The following is a 24,457-nucleotide window of genomic DNA, read 5'->3' on the forward strand; positions in this document are numbered from 1 at the left end:
CCATCCGCTCCTGTTGACTTATCTACTTCGAATAGTCAGCCTTTCCAATACCTCTTTCTTCATCAATTTTAAAGACATTGAAAAACCAACTGAGCTGCATTCTCAGTTACAACAACTAAACATGTAAAAACAGAAAAAGAAATTAACAAGGCTACTAAATGTTTAAGTTACAGTGAAAAAAGTAAATCGATGCTACCAAAAAAAGTTCCAAAACAGCTATTCCAATATTTTATAATTTCTAATATTTATGCAAATATTGTGATCAACTGGAAATTATATGTACTTGTAGGGCTAGATTTTGGGCGATTTTACGACCAGGTTTGCACCATGATTTGACCCCCACGGCGAAAACCCGGTCAGCGGGATCCTCGGTGACCTTTTTGCAGCGGTGCTTCCACATACCGCCGGCGAGAAGAGTGCCGACGTGCAGCACCGCGGATTGCATTTGCATCGCACTTGCGGCTTTCTCGGGACCCGTACATCGCGCCCAGAATAGCGACAGGGTCAAACCTGTCAGTGCAGCCCTCCCAACAGCGGCACGTATAAAGACCTGCAAAAAGGTATGTTAAAGTTTTTATATTGTTAATGATTTTTCAGCGATTTAGTAGGCAAGTGTTTTTGGAATGTTTTGTGAATTTTTTTTTGTTTTTTGCAATTTATTTTCTCGCGCGCCCCCCGCCCAAGGCCTCTCTCGCAGCGCAACCTGCCTTGGATTAAAGTTGCCGAAACTCGTAGTTTGTGGCGCAAATCCTCGTGCAATGCTGACTTTATCGAGGCGCAGAAGTAAAGGCCGAAAGTTAGCCCTGAAAACTGTAGCGCAGCGAAAACGGTAATTTTGCCGTAAAATTACCGTTTTCGCAAAAACATGAAAATAAATTGAGTAGGGAAGATGGTAAAGGAACAGGGAATTTTAAGTTATTGGTTTATACTCATTGTTATTGTTATTGACATTGCTGTTGATACATCGAAAGGACCAGTGCTGGAGTTCAAAGCTTTCGCACTTTTGTAATTTTATGAAAGAAATATTCAATTTTACATTAGGATCTTGGTCCATCAGGAGCCAATGTTCATTATGGAATTGTTTTGTCCCACAGAACTGCGATCAAAGATACAAGGCTAACACTTTCAAGAAACCACTGACATGACAAAATATAGTATTTGGAGCATGGAGTGACTCCAAAGTAATCAGCTTAAAAACTGCGACAGAATATGCCCTCAGACCAATATTGCCACAAATGTTTTTCTAGGCATAAAATTAAGTGCTTCTGAAAATGTTGGCGGCCAAGATCTGGTTGTTTGGATCTTTCTGGAAGTATTTCCTCTCTTATTTGGATCAATGCCTTTATTTTCAGAAACTGCAAAATCTTTGTCTTCACACTTTCAATGTGTTTTTTGACTACATTTCCAGGCCGTTTGCTTTTCTTCAACATTTTTTCATGTACATTTCTATCTGACATGTAGTCAGGTTAGGTGTGTGTACTAACTTTTGACTGATCTTAAAACAACTTGCAAATTAATTATGTCAGTTGTAAATAATTTATATGGGAGTGTTTCACTCCAATTCTGATTGGCCCTTACAACAGTAATTGCTTATTCTAACTAAAGTTTGCTAAAAACATGGGAAGCTTAATTTGGCTGCATTTCAAAAGAGATCATCATCACCACCCCATTCCAAATGTTATTTGTGGTTGGTTTGCCTTTCAGCATGTGATATGCAGTAAATGTGACCATACACAGGGAATGCAAATTGTACGGCAGTCACAAGGCAATCAGGGGTTTAGAAAATATTTTAAATGTCTTGACAGATTTTAGTTACAAGAGGATACAAATTTAACCATGCAAACCTGTTTGAGCCTTTCTTTTCATAGAATATTTTTTAGTTGTTGGCATGGGGCACATGAAAATTTTAAGTAGGCTGACCTAAAACTCGATTCTGTCGCTCTGCAGTTAGTTACGTTATGGTTAGTGGTAGAAATAGGATGTGAATTGTTTTCCCTTGGTACTCTTTTCAGGTGTTTAAACCAAATTAATGATTAAAATTAGAGATGGGCTAATCATAGATTTAATTGCTGCTCTGCTGAGTTCTCAGTCTCAAATGTACTGCTGCTGCTCGGAGAAACCAAGTAGAGATTAATTCTCATGTGCATCCTGGTGGCTAGCCAATAGTATAATTGGCAGTAACTAGAGCACTTTGCCCTCAGAAAGAATACTGAAGGGATAAAAGGGGTAAGATACACTCATTAAAATATCCATAAATCGCTTGTTTTGCACTGAGCCAACCACACAGGGTAGCAATGGAAAGAGAGTTGGTCTCAATATCCCTGGACTCAGGAAGGTGAAATGCCACATTCCTGACACTTATCAGCCAATGAAGTACTTTCTGAAGTGTAGTTACTGTTGTAGGAAATGCAGCAGCCAATTTGCGCTCAGCAAGCTCCCACGAACAGCACAAAAATCTCCGCTGACACGCCAGTGCACTATTGAGGGAGTGCTGCACTGTTGGAGGTGCCATCTTTCGGATGAGATGTTAAACTGAGACCCCATCTGCTCTCTCAGGTGGACATAAAAGATTCCATGGCATGATTTTGAAGAAGTGCAGAGGAGTTACCCCTGGTGTCCTGGTTAATACTTATCCCTCAACAACATAGCAAAAAAGAGATGACCTGGTCATTATTACATTGCTGTTTTGGGAGCTTGCTGAGCGCAAATTAGCTGCCGCGTTTCCTACATTACAACAGTGACTGCACTTCAAAAAATACTTCATTGGCTGTAAAGCGCTTTGGGACGTCTGGTGGTCGTGAAAGGCACTTTATAAATGCAAGTCTTTCTTTCTTATCCACTGACTCATGATGGAAGGTATCTGGGCTTAGATGTTAGCACAGGAACATAAGCGATGAATGATAAGAAAAGGCCATTTTGCCTATGAAGCTCATACTTCTCATCCTCGACTATTATAGCCTACAGCTTGAATGTTTCTAATATTTTTATCTTCACTGCTCCATCTGTCAGATTGTTCCAATCATTTAGCATTGAAATTTACTTTGACCAACTTAAATTTAGGAATAAAGTTCCTACTTTCCTAGTCTATGTTCAAGTAATATCCTGGTTTTACCTTATCTGTACCATTTTACATGCTTTGAAAGTCCTCCACTACCTGCATTCTCTCCAGACGTAGAGCCACAGTTTCTCTTTTCTATACTCATAGCATTGCCTTAATTCAAGATCAATCTTATGATCTTCTGAGCACCCTCTATCTCTGATGCATTTTTGCAGTATGGTGACTTGAATCGAAGGTAGTACTCCAAATGCCATGTGACTAGTGTATTGAGGATAGGAGCATGCAGAAACCAAGCGCAGACAGCTGAAGGAGCGTGCGGCAAACCAGGCTCCATCCCTACCCATTCCTTCAACCACTGTCTGCTCCACCTGTTAGAGACTGTAATTCCCACATCGCACTGTACAGCCACCTGAGAACTCATTTTTAGAGTGGAAGCAAGTCTTCTTCGATTTCAAGGGACTGCCTATGATGATGATGAGGATACTTCCCGTGCTCAACAGCTTACTCACAATAACTGTCCAGGCTCACACTCTAAACAAATGGTCACTTGGGTGAGAGCTGCTGGCACATGTGGAACGGTGGCCTGTATACCTTAATACCTTTAGTTGGAGATGAGAAGATTGGAGGGAGGGGGAAGAGAAGTATATGTCCTCAATATAAAAATAGCAAAGTATTAACTGCAAACAAGAGTTTTAAATTCAAACATCACCATTGGCCTGACTGCATTCAATCCTGGCAATGTCAGTGAAAGATTTGTTTCTGACTGTTCTTATCTATGCTTAACTTCATTCAAGTAAAATTAAAGATGCTAACCTCTTCAATCTCCTTGGTTTTTTCAGCAATTGCTCTGGTGCGATGATCTGTTTGGCTTAGGTCTATAAGGTCAACAGCATTCCGTGTATTCATCTCTAAATCATCCAATTTATCGGATAATAGCATTTGAATATCATCCTACAACCCAAAAAAAATGACAAAGAAAAATGCCAAATGATGCCTTTTTATTGCAACGGTATAATTTATTGGCATCATGTTAACATTGGCAAACTTCTGGCTCACGAGCTTGAACCATTGCAAATGGCAGACTCCAAGAAGAGCAGGTGTCATCTATAAATGAAAACCCTTTCAGTTTATCCAATAAATTACAGCTCTGAAGACAGCTCAAGTGGATTATGCAGTGAGGTGAAAGCACCCAACCTACTTGGTGTACTTTGAGCTTTTAGGAGGTACATAAATGGCAGCACACGATCGATTGTGAGGGACATTTGGAACCTGATGAACCTCAGCTTTAGCCCGAGCTCTGAACTGAGGGCAAGATTCCCACATCTGGGCCCCAAGTTTCCACATGATTTGCTCCTGATTTTTTAGGAGCAATTGGTGTAGAATGGAGTATCTTAGAAATTGGAATTCCCGTCATTTAGTTTGCTCCAGTTCTAGTCAGTTAGAACAGTTTCACTTTGGAACAGAATTTTTTTTCCAAAAGGGGGCGTGTCCGGCCACTTACGCCTGTTTTCAAAGTTTCGTCAGTGAAAACTTACTCCAAACTAACTTAGAATGGAGTAAGTGAAGATTTTTGTACGTTGGAAAAAACCTTGTCTACACTTTAGAAAATCAGGCGTAGGTTACAAATCAGGCGTAGGGAATGGGAGGGAGGGGGTGTTTAAAGGGAAGTTTACAAACATTAATCACTTCAGTTTTACAAATAAAGAGCCATCATCAATAATTATAAATACATCAATAAATCAACCAATAAATCAATCAAAAAAAATTAATAAGAAATCATTTTTTTTTAAAAATCAATAAATAAAACATTTTCTACTTACCGACTGCAGCACCGGGAGCCCTCCAACAGCGTGCTGGGATGCCCCCCACAGTGTGTCTCTGTCAGTGTGTCTATCTCTGTCTGTCTGTGTGTGTCTCTCATTCTCTGTCTGTCAGTGTCTGTGTTTCTGACAGCGAGGGGAGGGGGAGGAGGATGGGGGGGGATAAAGGAGATGGGGGGGGCGGGGAAAGGAGATGGGGGGGGCGGGGAAAGGAGATGGGGGGGGGCGGGGAAAGGAGATGGGGGGGGCGGGGAAAGGAGATGGGGGGGGCGGGGAAAGGAGATGGGGGGGCGGGGAAAGGAGATGGGGGGGCGGGGAAAGGAGATGGGGGGGCAGGGAAAGGAGATGGGGGGGCGGGGAAAGGCGATGGGGGGGCGGGGAAAGGAGATGGGGGGGCGGGGAAAGGAGATTGGGGGGAGGGGAAAGGAGATTGGGGGAGGGGAAAGGAGATGGGAGGGGGGGAAAGGAGTTGGGGGGGGGGGGGGGGGGGAAGAGATGGGGGGGGCGGGGGAAATAAGATGGGGGAGGGAGGCTGAACGGGCCGGGCCCGAGACTTCGGGCAGGGCCCGTCCCCAGCACCAGATTTACAGGTAGGTGGCGTTGAGTCGGGTCGGTGGGAGCGCGGGTCGGGGTGGTGGTGGGAGGGAGGTCGGTTCGGGTCGGGGGGAGGGAGGTCAGGTCGGGGGGAGGGAGGTCAGGCCGGATCCAGTCCGGGGGCAGGGGGGGGGGGGGGGGCGGGAGTTGGGTGGGGTCGGAGGCGGGGAGCGGGAGTCGGGTCGGTGTCGGGTCCGGTCTGGAGGCAGTGGGGAGCAGGAGTCGGGTCGGGTCGGTCCGGAGGCTGGGGAAGCGGGAGTCGAGTTGGGTCGGGAGGAAGCAGGAGCTGGCCGTGGGAGGAGCCTTATTCATGCAGCCCCAGTGAGGCCATTCGGCCAGGGCGAGGGGCTGCGTGCTTTGGTCCCTCCCACACAGTTTTGAGCGCCTGGAACAACTGCACATGCGCGCACACAGTTTTGAGCGCCTGGAGCTACTGCACATGCGCGCCCACTGTAGCGCGCATGTGCAGAAGTCCCGGCACTGTTTTCAGCGCAGGGACATGGCTCCGCCCCCTACAGCTCCTGCTGTGCTGCGCCGAGGGCCAGAGGACATGCAGGGAGCTGGAGAATCTGGAGGTTTTTTTTTAAGGCACACTTTGTGGCGCGAAAAACGGGTGTCCAGGTCGGAACTGCGCCGTTCTAGGCGCGGCTCGAAACTTGGGCCCCTGGTATTGATGCATTAAAAAGGTAGTGTTGAGCTGCAGTAGCCGTGGTTCTGTGTAAATGCTTTTAGAGTTAAGCATGTCCTGTTATCTGACAGCATTCTCTATATGCACACAATTTACTTGTTCTTTTGTAAACAAGGGGCAGTCACAAAACTTTGGAAAAGACTTAAAATCCAAACAGTATTTTACTTAACACTATTAATGGTCAAATAAAAAATAACGAATGATTAAACTTGTACTTTCTATGGCGTGTTAACAGCCAAGACTGCTGACAACAGGAGTGAGAGAATCAAAGATGTGACAAGAGTCCATATACACAGCCAAGTAGGTCATCTGGAAATCATGGCATAAGATTCTTAAACTATCCTTTGGTGATTACCCTTATGCAGATGACATTCTGTTTGTGTATAAAAGTTACCTTACAGCAATTTAAAAAAAAAACTTTTGAGATTGATTTGTAACCAATTTGATATTTGCGACAATGTATATATCCTCTACAAATAAATCCCAGCAAAAATGCTTCAAATGAGCAGTTCTGATCACAGCTGAATGCAACCATATCAAGTCAATTTTTGAGGGATGAGAATTTGTAAAGTAACTGGTTTGGGTAAAGATTTATGGTTTACCTAGTTTTGGAGCAAGAAATATGAGCAGACACTGGAAAATAAAATCTATATACTAGACTGGAATGATTATAAAGATCCAAACCACAACCACTTACACAGCACCCTCACACTGGGAAAAATGAAGAGACACCAATTCTAATCCATGCTGAGAGTTAAGAGGTGAATAAAAGCTCAGTTAAAAAAAATTGGAGTTTATGATGATTTTTAAAGCCACCAACAACCTGTATTTATATAGCGCCTATAAAGTAATGAAACATCCCAAGACATTTCACAGGAGTATTAAATTTACAAAATTTGACACCGAGCCACATTAGGAGAAATTAGGACAGCTTGGTCAAAGAGGTAGGTTTTAAGAAGCGTCTTGAAGGATGAAAGAGGTAGAGAGGTGGAGATGTTTAGGCAGGTAATTCCAGAGTTGGGGCCCAGGCAACAGAAGGCATGGCCACCAATGGTTGAGCAAAGGCACAGAAAGTAAGATCAGACTGAAGGCTCTGTCAGCACAGAAGAGAACCAAAGGTCAGGACTGAGATGTAAAGTTGGAGGAGATTGAAAAGATAGATTGCACTCGGCCATGAAGGAATCTGAATATGAAGTCGGAGGGAATATGTTGAGCATAGGGAGCCAGTGAGGATGGGGCTAAGCGTCTTTTTAAAACACCTCTCTCCTGACCTCCGACAATTGTGAGGAGCTCATGGAATTCTGTGTCTCTAAGATTGAGACCATCCGTTCGGCCTTCTCTGCCTCTTCCTTTCTTTCCCCTAGCCCTCCAAGCTAAGCTTCCTCAAAGGATCCCTCCTGCCCTAGCCCTGATCTCACATCTTCCTCCAGTTTCTCTCAGATCTCCCCTCATGACCTTTCCAAGTGCATACTGTCCATGAGACTCACTTCCTGCTCCCTTGATCAGTTTCCAAATGTACGCCGATGACCCCCAGCTCTATCTCATTACCACTTCTCGCGACCCATCTGCGGTCTCTAAATTGTCAAGACAGCTTGTCTGACATCCAGTTCTGGATGAACAGAAATTTTCAACAATTGAATATTGGAAAGACCAAAGCCATTGTTTTCGGTCCCCGCCACAATCTCCGTTGCCAAGCCACTGACTCCATCCCTCTCCCCAACTTCCGCCTGAGACTGTACCACGTTGTTCACAACCATGGTGTCATATTTGACCCTGAAATGAACAGTTAACCACATATCTGCAGCATAACTAAGACCGCCTATTTTCACCTCCGTAACATCACCCGTCTCCGCCCTTGCCTCAGCTCATCCGCTGCTGAAGCCCTCATCCAGGCCTCTGTTACCTCTAGACTTGATTATTCCAATGCACTTCTGGCTGGTCTCCCACATTCTACCCTACGTAAACTAGAGGTGATCCAAAACTCGGCTGCCCGTGTTTTAACTCGCACCAAGTCCCGTTCACCCATCACCCCTGTGCTCCCTGACCTACAGTGGCTTCCATTTAAGCAACACCTCAACTTCAAAACACTCATCCTTATTTTCAAATCCCTCCATAGCTCCAATCTCCTCCAGCCCCACAACTCCGAGATGTCTGCGCTCCTCTAATTCTGCCCTCCTCAGCATCCCTGATTATAATCGCTCAATCATAGGTGGCCATGCCTTGTGATGGGCTCCAAGTTCTGGAACTCCCTGCCTAAACCTCTCCGCCTCTCTTTCCTCCTTTAAGACGCTCCTTAAAACATACCTCTTTGACCTAGCTTTTGGTCACCTGCGTTAATTTTTATTTATGCAGCTCGGTGTCAAATTGTTTATTTCTCAATACTCCGGTGAAGCACCTTGAGACTTTTCACTATGTTAAAGGCGCTATATAAATACAAATTCCTGTTGTTGTGGCTAATGGCAAGTCGGAGAGGATATGGGCAGTTGACACAAGTTGAAATATTGAGGGACGAGGATGGGAGGTTGGCAAAAGTGGCAGTAAGCAGTCGTAGTGATGGATAGCATGTGAGGTTTGAAAATCAATTGTGGATTGAAAAGGACTTTAGATTTTACACTGCCTGATTTGTCCTGAGCAAGTGCTTGGAGAGGCAAATGGAATCAACGGCAAGGGGCAGAGGTTGGAAAAAACAAGGGCATGTGTCTTTCCAGTATTCAACTGGAGGAATTTTCATGCACCGTTAATTTAGTGTCAGTCACGCAGTCTGACAATATAGTAGTGGTCATGAGATTGAAGGAAGTACTGGAGAGGAAGAAATGAGTACTGCCAGCATACTTATAAAAGCTGACCACCTGGCCAGCAAATGAATACACATGGTGGAGGTGCAATGAAAGGAGTGGCTTAGCCTTGCCCTTGTGAAAAATCCTAGCGTAATAGGTTTTGTATGAGGAGAGGGAGGCACAGTAGAACAATATGGTCACGCTAGATGAGGTAAGAATGACGAGGCCATTTGTGCACCAAGTATGTCTGAGTTTACAGCCCTCAAACTTAAAAGGGAGAAAATATTAAAATTGTACTGAAGAAACAGGAATAATGGGCAATAGCGATTAATTTGGTGGGAACAAAAGCATTGAAAGCAAAGATGAGGGATCAATTGAGGAGGTCAATAATGGCAGAAGTGTTTTTGTGATGAATGAAGGACCAGAAACAAGAGGGTGTTGGAAGTTAAGTTGTGAATTTGCAAAGGAGTTGGGGGATGTTTATTTTGAGGACAGAGGACAAGGATAATGGGGTTTAAGGCAGAGCGATGTGGGTGGTAAAGAAGACAAGGCGATTGTCAAAGATCATCTTACTGATGAAAGCCTTGGAGGTGGAGAGGCTGCATGTGAGGCCAAGTGAGTGGCTGTGAATGTGGGTAGGAAAGTTGAAATAAAGAAAGAGACAGAGTAATAACAGGAGGGTAGAGAGATTGAAGGAGGTGAGAGCAGTTAGGGAGCTTAGATGTAGGTTGAAATCACAAAGAATGACTAAAATGACTCAGTGCAGGACTAAACGAGAATATCTCGGAGATGAAGATATCATGGGGTTTGGGAGGGTGGGATCCAATAATTTTAAGTGAGACAGAGAAAAAAATGGAAGATACTGAGGTGCTCAGAAGAGGACAACGTGCTAGAAAATTTAATAAAAGGCTCATGGGATTTTGTAAGAGCCAGGCCACCAGCACAATAATAATTTCAGGAATGGAACTAGTTTATATGGGGGGATCCAGTTTCTGTGCTGTGTGCCCATCCAGAAAGAACTGGACTGAGATTTGTAACTCCCATGAATCAATCCAGATTTAAACCCTTTTAGGTGATGAAAGGTTAAGTTGTAAAAAAAATTGGCTTGCAAACATATATAAAACTTTATATAGCTAACTCAGAACCAATAAATAAAACAACAAATTTTGTAGCAGATACTATTAATCAGCATACTTACAACAGTATCATGTTCAGCTATTTCCAGTTCTGGAATCTGTTGCTGTTCAGAACACCAGTCATTTACAACTTCTTTACTCAGGTTATCAAATGCTTTGCTGGCTTTTTCAAAATTTGCACTCTGATGAAATAAAGAAGCATTTTACTTCTGAATCTCGAACCCCCAAACTGTACAAAATAACCAATAAATCATGAGCGGTAAGGCAAAAGTTAGGCCATTTCATTCATGCCGAAGAACATTGTACATGAGCAAATAATGCATTGAATTTTAGCATGGCCTTTGAATGAATTCACTATCATTGTCTACAGCTAGCTGACTATTTACTATTAATTGAATCAATTAAGTCCGTAAATTACCTCCTCCAAATTACAGACACTTTCATTCTTTCTGATTGGAGGCGGTTTTTCAATTAGGATTTGTGAAAGTAATCAAACCATCAGCTCCAAAATCATTCAAAATATAGTCAATCTCCTGCAGTGTTGCACATGGGTCGTCAAGCTTGACTGCAGTGTTCAGGTGGTAGGATGAGAGAATAGGGATAATTAAACCACCATAACCCCAAGGTGGTTCTCCCTGGATCAGGAAGGTATATGCTTGCTTTTTTGGAAATAGGAGGTGGGTGGGGTGGCTTGACCCATCCACCTCCACGGAGGTGTGTGGGGGGCCTGACCCATCCACCTCCATGGCACGAACCTGGTATTGCAGTACTTCTAGGAACGGTGCAGTGGCTCTTGGCCTTTTGGCTAAGAGCATTGGCGCAGAGTGATCCTTGATGTGTGCAAGGTGACCTCTGGCGTTTGTGATTTGACAAAGAATTGGAACGATTGGCTACGAATTTCAAAAAAAAAAAAAAATTAAACCAGGGCATGCAAACCCAACTCCGTTCCCACTTGTGTCACATATTCTGGCTTCATGGTTAGATTTCCATTATAAATGCCTTTGTGCACATTTATGAATTTATAATTGTGCAATTACACCCTCCTGGTTGTGGTGGCAAATGCTTTTCCATTTTCCAGTGAACACAGAAAGGGCTGCTTAGAAGTTTGAGACACAAATCTGCTCACAAAGTTGTGATAATTCAAACATCACTTAAATTTACATCAGTGTTGGTGATTGGCAAGGTTTTCCCAATATTCAGTGTCGATTCTAAAACTTATATTTGCTCTATACTAATGTCTGTCAAGAGATATCTGAGAATCTGGTCAAAACTTCGAAGTAAAATTACCAGCGAAGTTGTACTCTCGCTAAATATTAAAATCAGACTTCTAAATATTGTATATCTGCTTTTTAAAAAGTTTATTTTTATTTAAACTACAGGAGCATGGAAACTTCATACCCAGCAGGTTTGAAATACTTGAATCTTAGTTCTTAATACTTAATTTGGTTGTCTAAAAAAATGTGGTATTTTGTTTCTTCACTGATTAATGCTCATAGAACAAAAAATACAGATGCAGTAAAAGCTTTGGCGACCAAAGTGTTTGTCTCATCACGATTGGAGTTGCATTGTCGACAACAGCTCCTTTTTCTGCTGTTATTGCTGCTCTTATTCACATCCTACTGAACTGCGTTCATTCTGTGAGCTGCCGTTTATTTCTGCTCATGTTAATAACCCCAAGGCTGGAGTTTAATATTTTGATATTTCAAATAACAGTGTTGATATTTGATGTCTCCAAGATATGAGGAGACTAATTGATGTCCTGTTTCTGACTGCTCCATTTTTGATCAGGGCAGAGGAGCAGCGAGAGATCGGGGCCCAGGGGCAGCACAGGCCAGCCCACACTGCGATCTATGGATAGTAGGAGCATGTGTGCGCACTCGGTCCATGCAGCAGAGCTTGGTCTCCAGTCGTCTTGGTTAACCCTTGCCACTGGATCAAAACCTAGCTCTGTCAAGTCCGTTTTGTGGCTGGTGTGCAACGACCAGTCCATGTTAAAAGAATCCATGCACAGGCATCTTCCATCCTTCAGTATGTCGTTCGGGACCAAGAATGTCAGGTCCCTCATTGAAACACCTGTGAACTCATCCCTTTTTGGTGTGGAAGCAGGTCATCCTCGATAGAAGGGATGGCCGAATACTATACTATACAGCTGCTTTTATATTGGTCTTCGGCCAATGGGTCCCATAGGATGGGTCTTGTACAGCCAGTGGCCATGTCAAAATAAAAGCAACAGATCTTTTGTTAAGATCGCCAGCCAGGAAATCATTTTTTTGTAAACTGGATTTTTCTGACTGTCACTGATCTTCCTGGAGCCGATAAAAATGTTGCTGCAGTACAGCAGCATGTTTTAGTGGTGATGTAATGAAATCACTATCTGCACATGCCGATATTCCCTCTATTATTCCACACATGTGGCCTGGCAGTCATTGTTCATGATTAATAAATTGCTTTAACAGTTATTGTTGTTATAATTTCAAAATACAGAGTGATGTAGAAATTAAAGGAATATACTGGATTTCTGATGAACAGCATACAATATTAAGTGCAGTGTTATATTTGCTAAGTAATTACATGGGTGTTGATTACTTTGCATAGATTAAGTTATCTGCTGGATATCCCATGAATTACATTGCAGCATTTTTTTTAGGATGAACTTTAAGTGCATCAAGATGACAAACATGAAAGTGAGCTTACCTTTGAAGTAACTGGTGGTACTGAACTTGATGGAGATGCATCTCTTGAAGGGGTCAAAGAGGAAACAGCCCTTTCCTTGTCTATGAACAGAATAGCAAAATGAGATAAATGTTTAATTGCAGATTATGTCTTTAAACACACGATGCTCGAAGTTTATTTGGCAAAGTTCCTTTCGCCAAAAGATTGTTACTTGTCCTTATACAGATATCTTCAGTTATGTCATTTTGATTCAGTGTTTCAGTATCTTTAGCAACTTGTGAGGACAAGATCAGAATTTATGCATATTGTGTGAACTTAAATGTTATAAAAGTTTCACTTCTGGAAGCACAAATAATAGAGCATTGCTTGAAATTACATACAAAAAACACACAAGTAATTGTAGTAAAGAGATTTAAAGACAAGGATGTTTTAAATAGGAGGTTCAGGAATGGAGAACCAGTGTACGTCAGTGAGGACAGGGGTGAAGGAGGAGCATAGCTTAGAGTGGCAGTTTTGGACAGGTTGGGGTTTATGAAGGATGGGGGGCCAGCAAGGGTTGTCGGAGTAAGAGTCTCGTGATGAAGACCTTTATTCGAGGTGGAGGGAGACTGAAGTAGGAGTAGGGATAGGCAATGTTGCAAAGATGAAAGTATGCACTTTTTAAGCCCAACCCCACAAGTCTTCTTACTATATCCTTCAGTCCCCTTTTTTCTAAAAATACATGCAAATGCCTCATATTGTCTGCTTCAGCGTACCATCTCGGCCTTTTTTTTAAAAAAAACTGAGTTAAGCAAGAGACGGGGAATCAAACAACTTGCCTGAGAATAGATATATGTCATTCAGCTAGACTGAGCCAGCTGAAATGATGGGTAAATCTGACTGAAAACTTTACTCAAATTTGACCAACCAAGGCATTTCAATAGCTCATATTCCTTTACTGTCCTGTTCATATGACTTACAAATATAATGAGCAAAATAAATATACCCTCACACTGGAGTTATTTTGAAGTAGGCATTTATGTTTGCATAGTTTCCAGAAAGAACATGATAGTAACAATATCATAAACTGAGAAAACCACCCAAAATGGAGATTATATTTACATTTGATGGCAACTGCACTGAAAGAGACATGATTTAAAATAAAATGGTCTTTTCAACCTGCAGGCTAAATTATAAAAATACATTTAAAAAAAAAGGAATTACCTGCAGTTTTGGAGGTGCAAACTTTTATCTTATTTTAAAAAAGCTTACAAAATAAGCTTCTGAAAATGATTCATACCCACAACCAAGAGTCAAGACCAAAAAAAGTCAACTTTAGATCGACAGCAACATTTATTGTGAATTATCACTTCGTTTATCAGCAAGCAGGCAATTATTCTTTCCACCTTATACCAACAGAAATGTTCTTGCTTTATTACTTATTGGTCAAAATAGCAAATATAATTGACAATAAAAAAATGAAATGCAAATAACATTTCACACATGCCCTAACTGCTGACTGTAAATAGTCCAGTATGATTATTAAGTCATGTGGTTAACAAAGAAAAAAAAATTAAATCAAAGTAATGAGTTCATATTAAATCTCAGCAGCACATTATGCCAGCTGCATAATCCTGTGGCTTTTTAAATCTCATAATACTCCTGTGAAGCGCCTTGGGATGTTTCACTATTATAAGTTTAGTTTTTTTTCAATATAAATTTAAAATTAACCGGATGTATTTTTCTAACCGTGTATACCATTAGACAATTTGGCCATCTTTGAATGCTGTAATTTAGCTGAAATAATCCACAAGGGCAAGTTTATAAAACAAAAACAATGGGGGAAACAGTGCACATACCAGATATAATATGACTATTTAAATGGTTGGACATGATGGTCATTGAGCCTGAGATATTCAGTACTTTGGGGCTGAGCATTTACAAATGAGGAGGAAAAAGGAGGTGTCAAATTTGAGTTGAAATGAAAGGAGTTGAGAGCATTACTCTTAATATGTGCAGTATATGTACTATGTAAAAAGGAACATTTCATGGCACCCATAGTGTGTATTTTGCTTAAAAATGTGTTCAGTGCAAACATAAGAACCCAAGAATATAGGAGTAGACCATTTGGCCCTTCGAGCCTGCTCCATCATTCAATGAGATCATGGCTGATCGACCTCAACTTCACTTGCCTGCACTATCCCCATGTCCCTTGATTCCCTCAATATCCAAAAATCTATTGATCTCTATCCTGAATATACTAAATGACTGAGCTTCCACAGCCCTCTGGGGTGGAAAATTCCAAAGATTCACAACCATCTGAGTGAAGAAATTTCTCATCTCAGTCTTAAATGGCCAACCCCTTATTCTGAGACTGTGACCCCTGATTCGAGACTCCCCAGCCAGAGGGAATATCCTCGCTGCACCTACCCTGTCATGCCCTGTAAGAATTGTGTATGTTCCAATGAGATCACCTCTCATTCTTCAAAACTCAAGAGAAATTAGGCCTAATCTACTCAATCTCCTCATAGGACAATCCCCCCATCCCAGGAATCAGTCCGGCGAACCTTCGGTAAGGAGACCAAAACTGGACACAATACTCCAGGTGCGGTCTCCCCAGGGCCCTATATAATTGCAGTAAGGCATCTTTACTCTTGTACTCAAATCCTCTTGTAATAAAGGCCAACATACCATTTGCTTTCTTAATTGCTTGCAGTACCTGCACGCTAACTTTCAGTGATTCATGTACAGGGACACCCAGGTCCCTCTGAACACCAACATTTCCTAATCTCTCCCCTTAAAAAATATTCTGCTTTTCTATTTTTCCTACCAAAGTGGATAACTTCACATTATATTCCATTTGCCATGTTCTTGCCCACTCACATTGCCTGTCTCTTTCCCCTTGAAGGCTCTTTGCACAGGCCCAGGGGCAGCACGTGGCAGCCCACACTGTGATATGTGTGCGTAAGCCGAACTGAAGGGGTGAGAAGCCTTACACTATGCATCAAATGAGGCCGGTGGGGGGGGGGGTTCCCGATCTTAGCAAGCCTATTGCACATGTGCAGACCTGGGTGTGGTCCATACTAGGGCATCGACCTTGGAGAGAGACACAACAAAGAAGCTTGTCCTGCCTGCCATTTTGAGCTACTTGCAACAGTACAATCATGGGGGCAATAGCGACAATGCCATACCTTGTGCAAGTCTTCTGCATGATGGTGCTGCAGAGGAGACAATTGATTAGACGTCATCGCATGAGGAATCTCAGACCACGTAGGATGATGGGCAGGAGGCCTTACCCACGTCAGGTATATCGAGGCAGGCGTTCATACCTGTACCTGCGAGACGCAGGCTGTGCGAGAAGGCTGCGTTACCGAGATCAGAGAGTTAGTAAAAGCAGACCTGCAACCGAGAAGTATCAGGAAGACTGCTTTGTCAGTTGAAGTGAAGGTTACAGCTGCACTTTCATTCTATGCATCTGGATCGTTCCAGGCCACAACTGGGGATGTGTGCTCCATTTCTCAGCATACAATACATATCTGCATTCGGCAGGTGACTGCTGCACTATATACCCGGAGGAATGACTACATAAAGTTCCCCATGACCGCCCAGGCAATACGTGAAAGGGTTGTGGGCTTCTCCAGGATTGCTGGGCTCCCAAAGAGACAGGGCTGCATGGATTGTACCCACATCACCTTGCGAGCACCTTTGGAGGATTCAGAGATGGACAGGAACAAAAAAGGCTTTCACTCCGTTAATGTGCAACTTGAGTGTGACGATACGCATCGCATCATGACAGTTGATGCAAGATACCCTGGAAGCACCAACGATGCGTTCATCCTACCCGCGAACACTATATCTGCCATGTTTCAACAGCAGCCAGAAGGGCAGAGCTGGCTACTGGGAGACAAAGGGTACGGCCTCGCCACTTGGCTCATGATGCCCGACATGTAATCTGGATGGAAGCTGAACGGGAATACATGTCACACATTGCGATGCACAGCATAAGAGAGAGGACCACTAGCATCTTGAAACAGCGTTTCCGATGCCCGGACCATTCCGGAGGCTGCTTGCAATACTCCCCTGAGATTGTCGGTCAGTTCACGGTTGTGTGCTGCATGCTGCATAACTTAGTCATCATGAGGCTGCAGCAGCTGGTAGTAAAAGACCCACCTGAGGTGAGAGTGGCTGATGAGGAGGAGGAAGATGCAGATGATGAGGAGGGGAAGGACAAGGAAGCCATGCAACTACCTAAAACCCAGAGCACGACGGCGGAGGAGGGCAGGCCGTCGTGCCCCTTTAACGATTACTCGAGCCTTGTGTCAGCAGCTCATCCGTGAATGCTTTGCTGCTTCAAGCCTCAGCGGCAACTCTTCCAAATGGACCATGTTTACTGTTTGGACCTGTTCCGTAATATTGTGTTGTGTTAATGGAACAAATAATGGAAATGATTCAGCAATAATTTAACATATATTTTATTCAAAAGTTTAACATTTGTTTGTACTTAACTTTAATAAAAATATTCTTGCATCAAACTTTAAAGTTTTCAATTAAGATCACTTACAAACTCTAAGATCACTTAAAAACTTTGAAATTTGTAAATTTACATAACTTCCAAAAAACTTTCAATTTGTGAACAGTTACAATAACAGCAGCAAAGAAAGGCTGCACCCATCTCTCCTCCACCTTATTCTAAGACTGCATTTCTTGGGTTGGTACCAAGCTTATTCTTTCAAACATCTCGGGTAATGCGCACTTCTTGATGGGGGGGGGGGGGGGGGTGAGGGGCATGCGGTTATGTGGAAGGCCCGGCTTGGGCCTCTTCAGAGGTTGGTTTGGGGATTGGAGCAGGAGTGGCTGTTGATTCCGTCAACGGGCGCAGGGTCTGGACGTGTTCCCTTATTGCAAGCAGCTAACTCCGACATTCCCTCCCTCATGTTTGCCGACAGTGTCTCAGCTACCTGTGACATGCCCTCCTGCATGTTGAGCAACAGTGTGTCAACGACCTGCAACATTCCCTCCCTCGTGTTCACAGACAGCTCATCAGCTTCCTGCGACATTCCCTCCCTCATGTGCACCGACATTGTATCCGCTGCCCAAGACATTCCCTCCATGTTCCTGGACAGTTTTCCCATTTCTCCTGAGAGTGTTGTTACTTCTCCCAACACTCATCACCTACCCCACTGATGGTGTCCAGGAGTGATCGCATAACGCTCTCCGCACACATTGACATCATCTGAACCCCGTTAGATCCTGCACCTCAGAAGAGTGCTGTCGAGCTCTCCTTCCCCTCCTCACCCTGGGTGTGCCTCGCTGTATCCCACTGGGACCCGCAGCCTCGAACGGTGAGGCCCTGGGTGTGCCTTGCTGCACCCCACTGAAATCCCCTGGCCTCGGATTGTGGGAAACCATGGCATGTCCCAACACTTGTACCACTCAGGAAAGGGGCTGGCATCTCAATGGGCAGCACCTGCACCTCCTCCAAAGTGAGTATAACAGTGCGGGCTTCATCCATCATCCCCCCCCCTCCCCCCCATGCTCTTGGTCTGGAAGGTAGGATTGGAAGATGTTCTCCTCTTTAGGCTCGTCTGCGTCTGAATCTTCTTCTGCATCAGCTTCAGCCTAGTCAGGGTTGGCCTCAAGTTCTGCAAAATACAACAGAACAGACAAATGGTTAGCAGCAGAGGAGGGGGCAGGGTGGCATGAGTAGGCACAAACTGCGCAGGCAGCATGCTCATTTGAAGGACCGCGATGAATGATAGCATATTGCATCAACCGAAGCGTAGCTGACAGAGACATCCCCATGAACCGAAGCATGGCTAGCCCATGCAGTACTTAACATTTAGGAAAGCCAGACTGTGGAATTTGCAGGACTTACCCTCTCCCTCGAGTGTGGAACCAGCTTGTGCAGTCGTGGTTGCTTTTCTCCAGGCATGACCCATCAAAGCCATGACCCCGTCTTTCAAGTGAGTCAGTGGGTGCAGATTTGCCAGGCCCCCTCCTGTTCGAGTTCTTTCCCTTTTGTTGTGTGCCACCTTCCTCTGCAAAGATAAAAATATAACTTTTTAGAGAGGGTGTCTTTCTGCTGGGTGGGCCATATACAGATGGTCACATTTACAATTGCAATTCCATTGAATAAATGAAAATATTACTTACACTAACTACTTGACCAAGGTCCTGCCACTTCTTTTGGCACTGGCCTCCAGACCTCGGGGTGGTCACCATTGCACAGTAATCTTTTGCAAGTTGGTTCCACCGTTTCATTTCTTTTGGTGAAATTTGTGTGACCTCTGCTGGTGTCCAGCTCGTGCCATCTGGACTCAATCAGAACACAAGAAATAGGAGCAGGTGTAGGCCACACAGTAACTAGTGCCTCCATCTCATCCTGTAAGAATTTCTTGGTCCTTGAGCCGCGATGCATCTTGTATTGCAGCTCCAATTTTTCCAATGAGAATTAAAGTTCTCACACACAACTGGCTCTTTAGAAATGACCGAATGGAGACCGGGAGCTGAACTGGGCATGCGTGCCAATAGCAATCACGTCAAAAACGACCTTTGTTTTTGCGCATGTACAGAAGGAGGGGCATCGTTTTTTTGGTGCAGACATTAGGCTCCACCCCCTGAAGTTACAGGACAGGCTGCGCGGCGCCAATTTCAAAAAATAGAACGGGGAAACTTGCTACTGATTTTTTTGGAGTAGTTGGGGCCAAAAAAACAGGCGTGACTCTGGCAATACGCAAAAAACGGCATTGGGGAAAACTGAGCCCTTTATCAATTTATTGGTCCTCCTTTACTGAATTCTAAAATCCTCCCAATCCTCAGGCTTACTACGCTTTTTGGCAAAATTATAAGCCTCTTTCTTTGATCTAATAATTTCTAACGGCCCCTTTACTACAAGCTTATTAATTAACCTTTTCTCATTGCACATCAGATCGAAAATAGCCTGTTTCAAGTTTGTTCCTCAGCATACTGATCTAGAAAACTATAGAAACATAGAAATTAGGTGGAGGAGTAGGCCATTTGGCCCTTCGAGCCTGCACCGCCATGCAATAAGATCATGGCTGATCATTCAACCTCAGTACCCCTTTCCTGCTTTCTCTCCATACCCCTTGATCCCTTTGGCCTTAAGGGCCATATCTAACTCCCCTTTGAATATATCTAACGAACCGGCCTATCTTGGATACATTCCATGAATTCGTCCTCTACACTATTACTGCAAATTTGGTTTGCTCGGTCTATATGTAGATTAAAGTCCCCCATGATTACTGTATTACCCTTATTACATGTGTTTCTAATTTCCTGATTTATACTCTACACTACATTACAACCACTATTTGGGGGCCTATAAACAACTCACACCAATGTTTTCTGCCCCTTGCTGTTTCTTAGCTCCACCCAAACTGATTCTACTTCTTGATTTTCAGAGCCAAGATCCTTTCTCGCTATTGCCTTTATCCCATCCTTTATCAGGGCTACCCCATCTCCTTTTCCATTTTGCCTATCTTCTAAACAGGCTGCAGGATGTTAATATTCTCGGTACTAAAATCGTAATTGTTAAAAGTATACTGGAGGACACTAATAAAGTCACAAGTAAAGAATAAAAAACATCAAATTACATCATATCAAACTGAACCAAGGAAAGAAACTTGCTTCTGTGTAGCCATAGTAATTCTAGTCTGTCATGAGGTTTTGCAACAGTAATCTGAAGCATTAAGAGAATTGCTTTTACTTGCCATAATCTGTGACATTCTGCACAAATGTACTCTTGTAGAATTTATTCCATTTGAAAACTATAATTTGAAGCAGCAACCGTGACAATTGGGTCCAGATGCCTGATCCAAACCAAGTCAATGTGCACAGCATATTGAATGTGAAACTTAATTGAATTATTTCTGCCCATTTCCTCAACTTATTTCTCAACTTTTGCCACTTTCCCCTGCCACATGCTCCCCACCACATAGATATAAGTTGCGAAACTCTATATGCAGATATTTTATGCCACACCCAAGTGTAACATTTATCCATGAGAGAAATAAGCTGGATTAAGTATTCTGCTGTTCAATATGGAAGTGGTTTGCATGTCACTGCCATAACAATTCTAATCAGATCTTCCACAAAAAAAATGCTACTCGTTAATTCTCCTCTTCAGTTCTCCCAAACTTTAGGGAATAAAGTATTTAAGTAGGGTAGTTTCTTAGGCCAGCAATTTCAGCTTCCTGGTTTAAATAAAGCACTGCAATATAACTCTTTTAAATGCACTGATAGCTCGTTCTCTTGATAGCTTATTGGGTAAATGCACGAAGCGATGTGTTATCAAGCCATACAATCAGAACTTCCCAGGTTTGATACCCTTTCTATACTGGGTTAGCTCACCTCAGCAGATGTCCTCATTGCTGACCCAAGACCGCCTTAAGTGGAGGAAGTGCATCCGAGAGGGCGCTGAGCACCTCGAGTCTCAACACCAAGACCATGCAGAAATCAAGCGCAGGCAGCATTAAGAGCATCCGGCAAACCAGTCCCACCCACTCCTTCCCTCAATGACTATCTATCCCACCTGTGACAGAGTCTGTGGCTCTTGCATTGGACCGTTCAGCCACCAAAGAACTCACTTCAGGAGTAGAAGTCTTGCTCGATTCCGAGGGACTGCCTATGATGATGATGAGGAGGGGAAATCTTCCAAGTGTTCCTGCTCTAGATCGCTATCCAGTGTCGCATGATGGAAAGTGCAGTTATATGGACATCTGGTGATGTCAATATTGTTCTCAGCTGTGACACCGTCCAATTACTTGCTTACATTCACTGCCCAAGCTTCTGCATGCAGACAGCCACTTGTGCAATGTAGTGGAGGCTGCCAGCCTCTGTTGAACTATGCCCAAGAATTAGTGCCATCAAGATGGAGCAGAGAAAAAAAAACGCGTGTGGAAAATGCTAATAGCTACACTGTTGGAAAAGGAAATAACAATTTTCCCTTTTACTTCTTTCCCAAGAATTAGCCCTTAGTCTTCATAAATAGTGAAAAATTCCACATAGTTATTGCCAGATACATCATGACTGGTGGTCAAAGAAAGTCTGTAAAGATACTCAGACCAAATGAGCATAGAATCATAGAATGGTTATAGCACAAAAGGAGGCCATTCGGTCCATCAAGCCTGTGATGGCTCTCAGCTCGTCCCACGACCCCGTCTTTTCCCGTATCATCCAGTTGATCCACATGCTTGCTTGAATTCAGCCACAGCCCCACCATCAGAACAACATTAAATCGTTGCAAGGCCAGCCTTAAATAGCTAATTTGTTCTTGGAAACCTGCCCAGCACCAAAAATCAATAGCATAAAATACTGAGGTGCTGATAGGTTGAGACATATACAAACTTAAAAATTATGCCATATAATACTTTCGTTGCAGGTAAATAGTACCTTCACAGAAAATTCAACACAGTTCAATAACTGCCCCCCTCTTCTACCTGCTATTACTTCTGTGCACATTCTATATACGACATCACTATGCACTGGATGATAATAAAAGTTGAAAAAAGTTAAAAATCCAGTATAAAAGAGACTACTATATATTTGGGCTAGAATTCCAAAAAATCCGCCAGCGTTGGATTGCTGCCCAAAATACCGCTAAGATTTTAAAATTACTGCGGGTGAAAAATTACACAGACAAAATTCTGCCCAACGAAAAAAAATGGAACTTACATCCAGACTGTCAGCGGAAAATGTTATCTTGGGCGAAGTGGGCAGTTCTTAAACAAAATGGGCAGCAATTACTAAAATTTAGACCGCGGCTGCGGGTTGGGTCTTGGGGGGGGGGGGGGGGGGAAAGAGAGAGAGGGGAACACAAACTATTTTTTTTCCAATAAAAATCAGAACACATTCCCAGGACCCTTTTCAACTTAAATCGCTGTAAAATAATTTTAAAATATTAAAAACCCTTTAACTTACCCTTTTTTGCAGAGCTACTTCAAATCAAATCAAAGGCCGTCCCTCGGAATTGAAAAAGACTTGCTTTCACTCTAAAAATGAGTCCTTCGGTGGCTGAACAGTCCAATACGAGAACCACAGTGCCCGTCACAAGTGGGACAGATAGTCTTGAGCGAAAGGGTAGGTGGGACAGGTTTACCACACGTTCTTTCCGCTGCCTGCGCTTCATTTCTGCACGCTCTCGGCGATGAGACTTGAGGTGCTCAGCGCCCTCCCGGATGCATTTCCACCACTTAGGGTGGTCTTTGGCCAGGGACTCCCAGGTGTCAGTGGGGATGTTGCACTTTATCAGGGAGGCTTTGAGGGTGTCCTTGTAACATTTCCTCTGCCCACCTCTGAACTCCTTCATGGCAAACAAGCCAGAGTATAGCGCTTGCTTTGGGAGTCTTGTGTCTGGCATGCGAACAATGAGGCCTGCCCAGCAGAGCTGATCGAGTGTGGTCAGCGCTTCAATGCTGAGGATGTTGGCCTGGTCGAGGACACTAACGTCTGTCCTCCCGGGGATTTGTAGGATCTTGCGGAGACATCGTTGGTGGTATTTCTCCAGCGACTTGGTGTCTTACTGTACTGTATATGGTCCATGTCTCTTGAGTCACACAGGAGGGCGGGTATTACTATACCCTGTAGACCATGAGCTCTGTGGCAGATTTGAGGGCCTGGTCTTCGAACACTCTTGTCCTCAGGTGGCCGAAGGCTGCACTGGTGCACTGGAGGCAGTGTTGAATCTCATCATCAATGTCTGCTGTGGTGCATGTAGACACTTTTAGTAATGACTCCACGAGGTAGGATATGATACTAAAACTGTGTAGACCTGTAGTCCTTTATTTGCAGCTCCTTTATTTGAGGACACCAAGCTGTGAGCTCATTTTTAGACTGGATTACCTGCAGTGTGCAGGTAACCCTTAGGTCTCCAGCAGCAGCACCCTCTGATGTACAGGTAAGGTATGTACCGTGTAAGGGTACATTCAGTGTTGCATAACAGTGTTACAGACATCACACAATAAACAAGCATGCCATATATAACATCTGCTCTTGTTGATAAGAGGCTCCTGAGGTATGGGAAATGGTCCACCTTGTCCAGGGCCGCGCCATGGATCTTGATGACTGAGGCGGGGGAGGGGCAGTACTGTGCGGCGGGGACAGGTTAGTGGAGGACCTTTGTCTTACGATGGTTAGCGCAAGACCCTTGCTTTCGTTCGCCTCAGTGAATACGTTGACTATGACGAGTCAACTTACCGACTGCCCAGCTCCTGTTGCTTCTCGTGGGCGATTTTTTTCGACTTGCCTACGGGTCACCGCTGAGTCAAAACTCGGGCGATAGCAGTTTTTGGATGGTGCACGCCGGTGGTCCGCTCCCCAGCGGTATTTTGAAACTACCGGTGGAACTCTTTCTGGAAATTTGCCCTGGGTGGTTTTCCGCCGAAACCGACCAATACCACCGAGAAACCAGACGGAGATGCAGTGGAAAATCCAGCCCAAAATCGCTAGCATTGTTCTCCCACTGAGAAATACAATACACACACCAAGGCCAAAAGAAGCAAAGTGATTTTGCATCACTTAGAAGACAACAAGGAGTCAATATTGGCTTGAAGGCATGCACCATCATAGCATCCTAATACTTGGTAAAATGAAATTTCTGACACCACGAAGACGTAAACCATTTAATAGCTCGTAGCTCAGGAGTAATTTAGAACTACTTTTATGTTGGTCTTCGAGGGTGCTTGATGCACAGGTGTCCTGAAACCAGCAGCAAC

At 43.7% G+C, this 24,457-nt stretch overlaps 1 protein-coding gene across 7 annotated transcripts in view; it reads right to left on the reverse strand.

Moving 5' to 3' along the window:
- Positions 1–24,457, reverse strand: part of pphln1 (periphilin 1) — a 210,703-nt gene that overhangs the window by 59,758 nt on the left and 126,488 nt on the right. For all 7 annotated transcript variants that reach the window (XM_070900629.1, XM_070900626.1, XM_070900628.1 and 4 more), the window contains 3 exons: positions 12,768–12,847; positions 10,136–10,255; positions 3,872–4,009 (listed from right to left, as the gene is read on the reverse strand). In XM_070900629.1, coding sequence (XP_070756730.1) covers positions 3,872–4,009; positions 10,136–10,255; positions 12,768–12,847 — 338 coding nt within the window. The remainder of the gene's footprint in view (positions 1–3,871; positions 4,010–10,135; positions 10,256–12,767; positions 12,848–24,457) is intronic.

The sequence above is a fragment of the Pristiophorus japonicus genome, chromosome 15 (genome assembly GCF_044704955.1).
Source record: "Pristiophorus japonicus isolate sPriJap1 chromosome 15, sPriJap1.hap1, whole genome shotgun sequence".
Classification (NCBI taxonomy): domain Eukaryota; kingdom Metazoa; phylum Chordata; class Chondrichthyes; family Pristiophoridae; genus Pristiophorus; species Pristiophorus japonicus.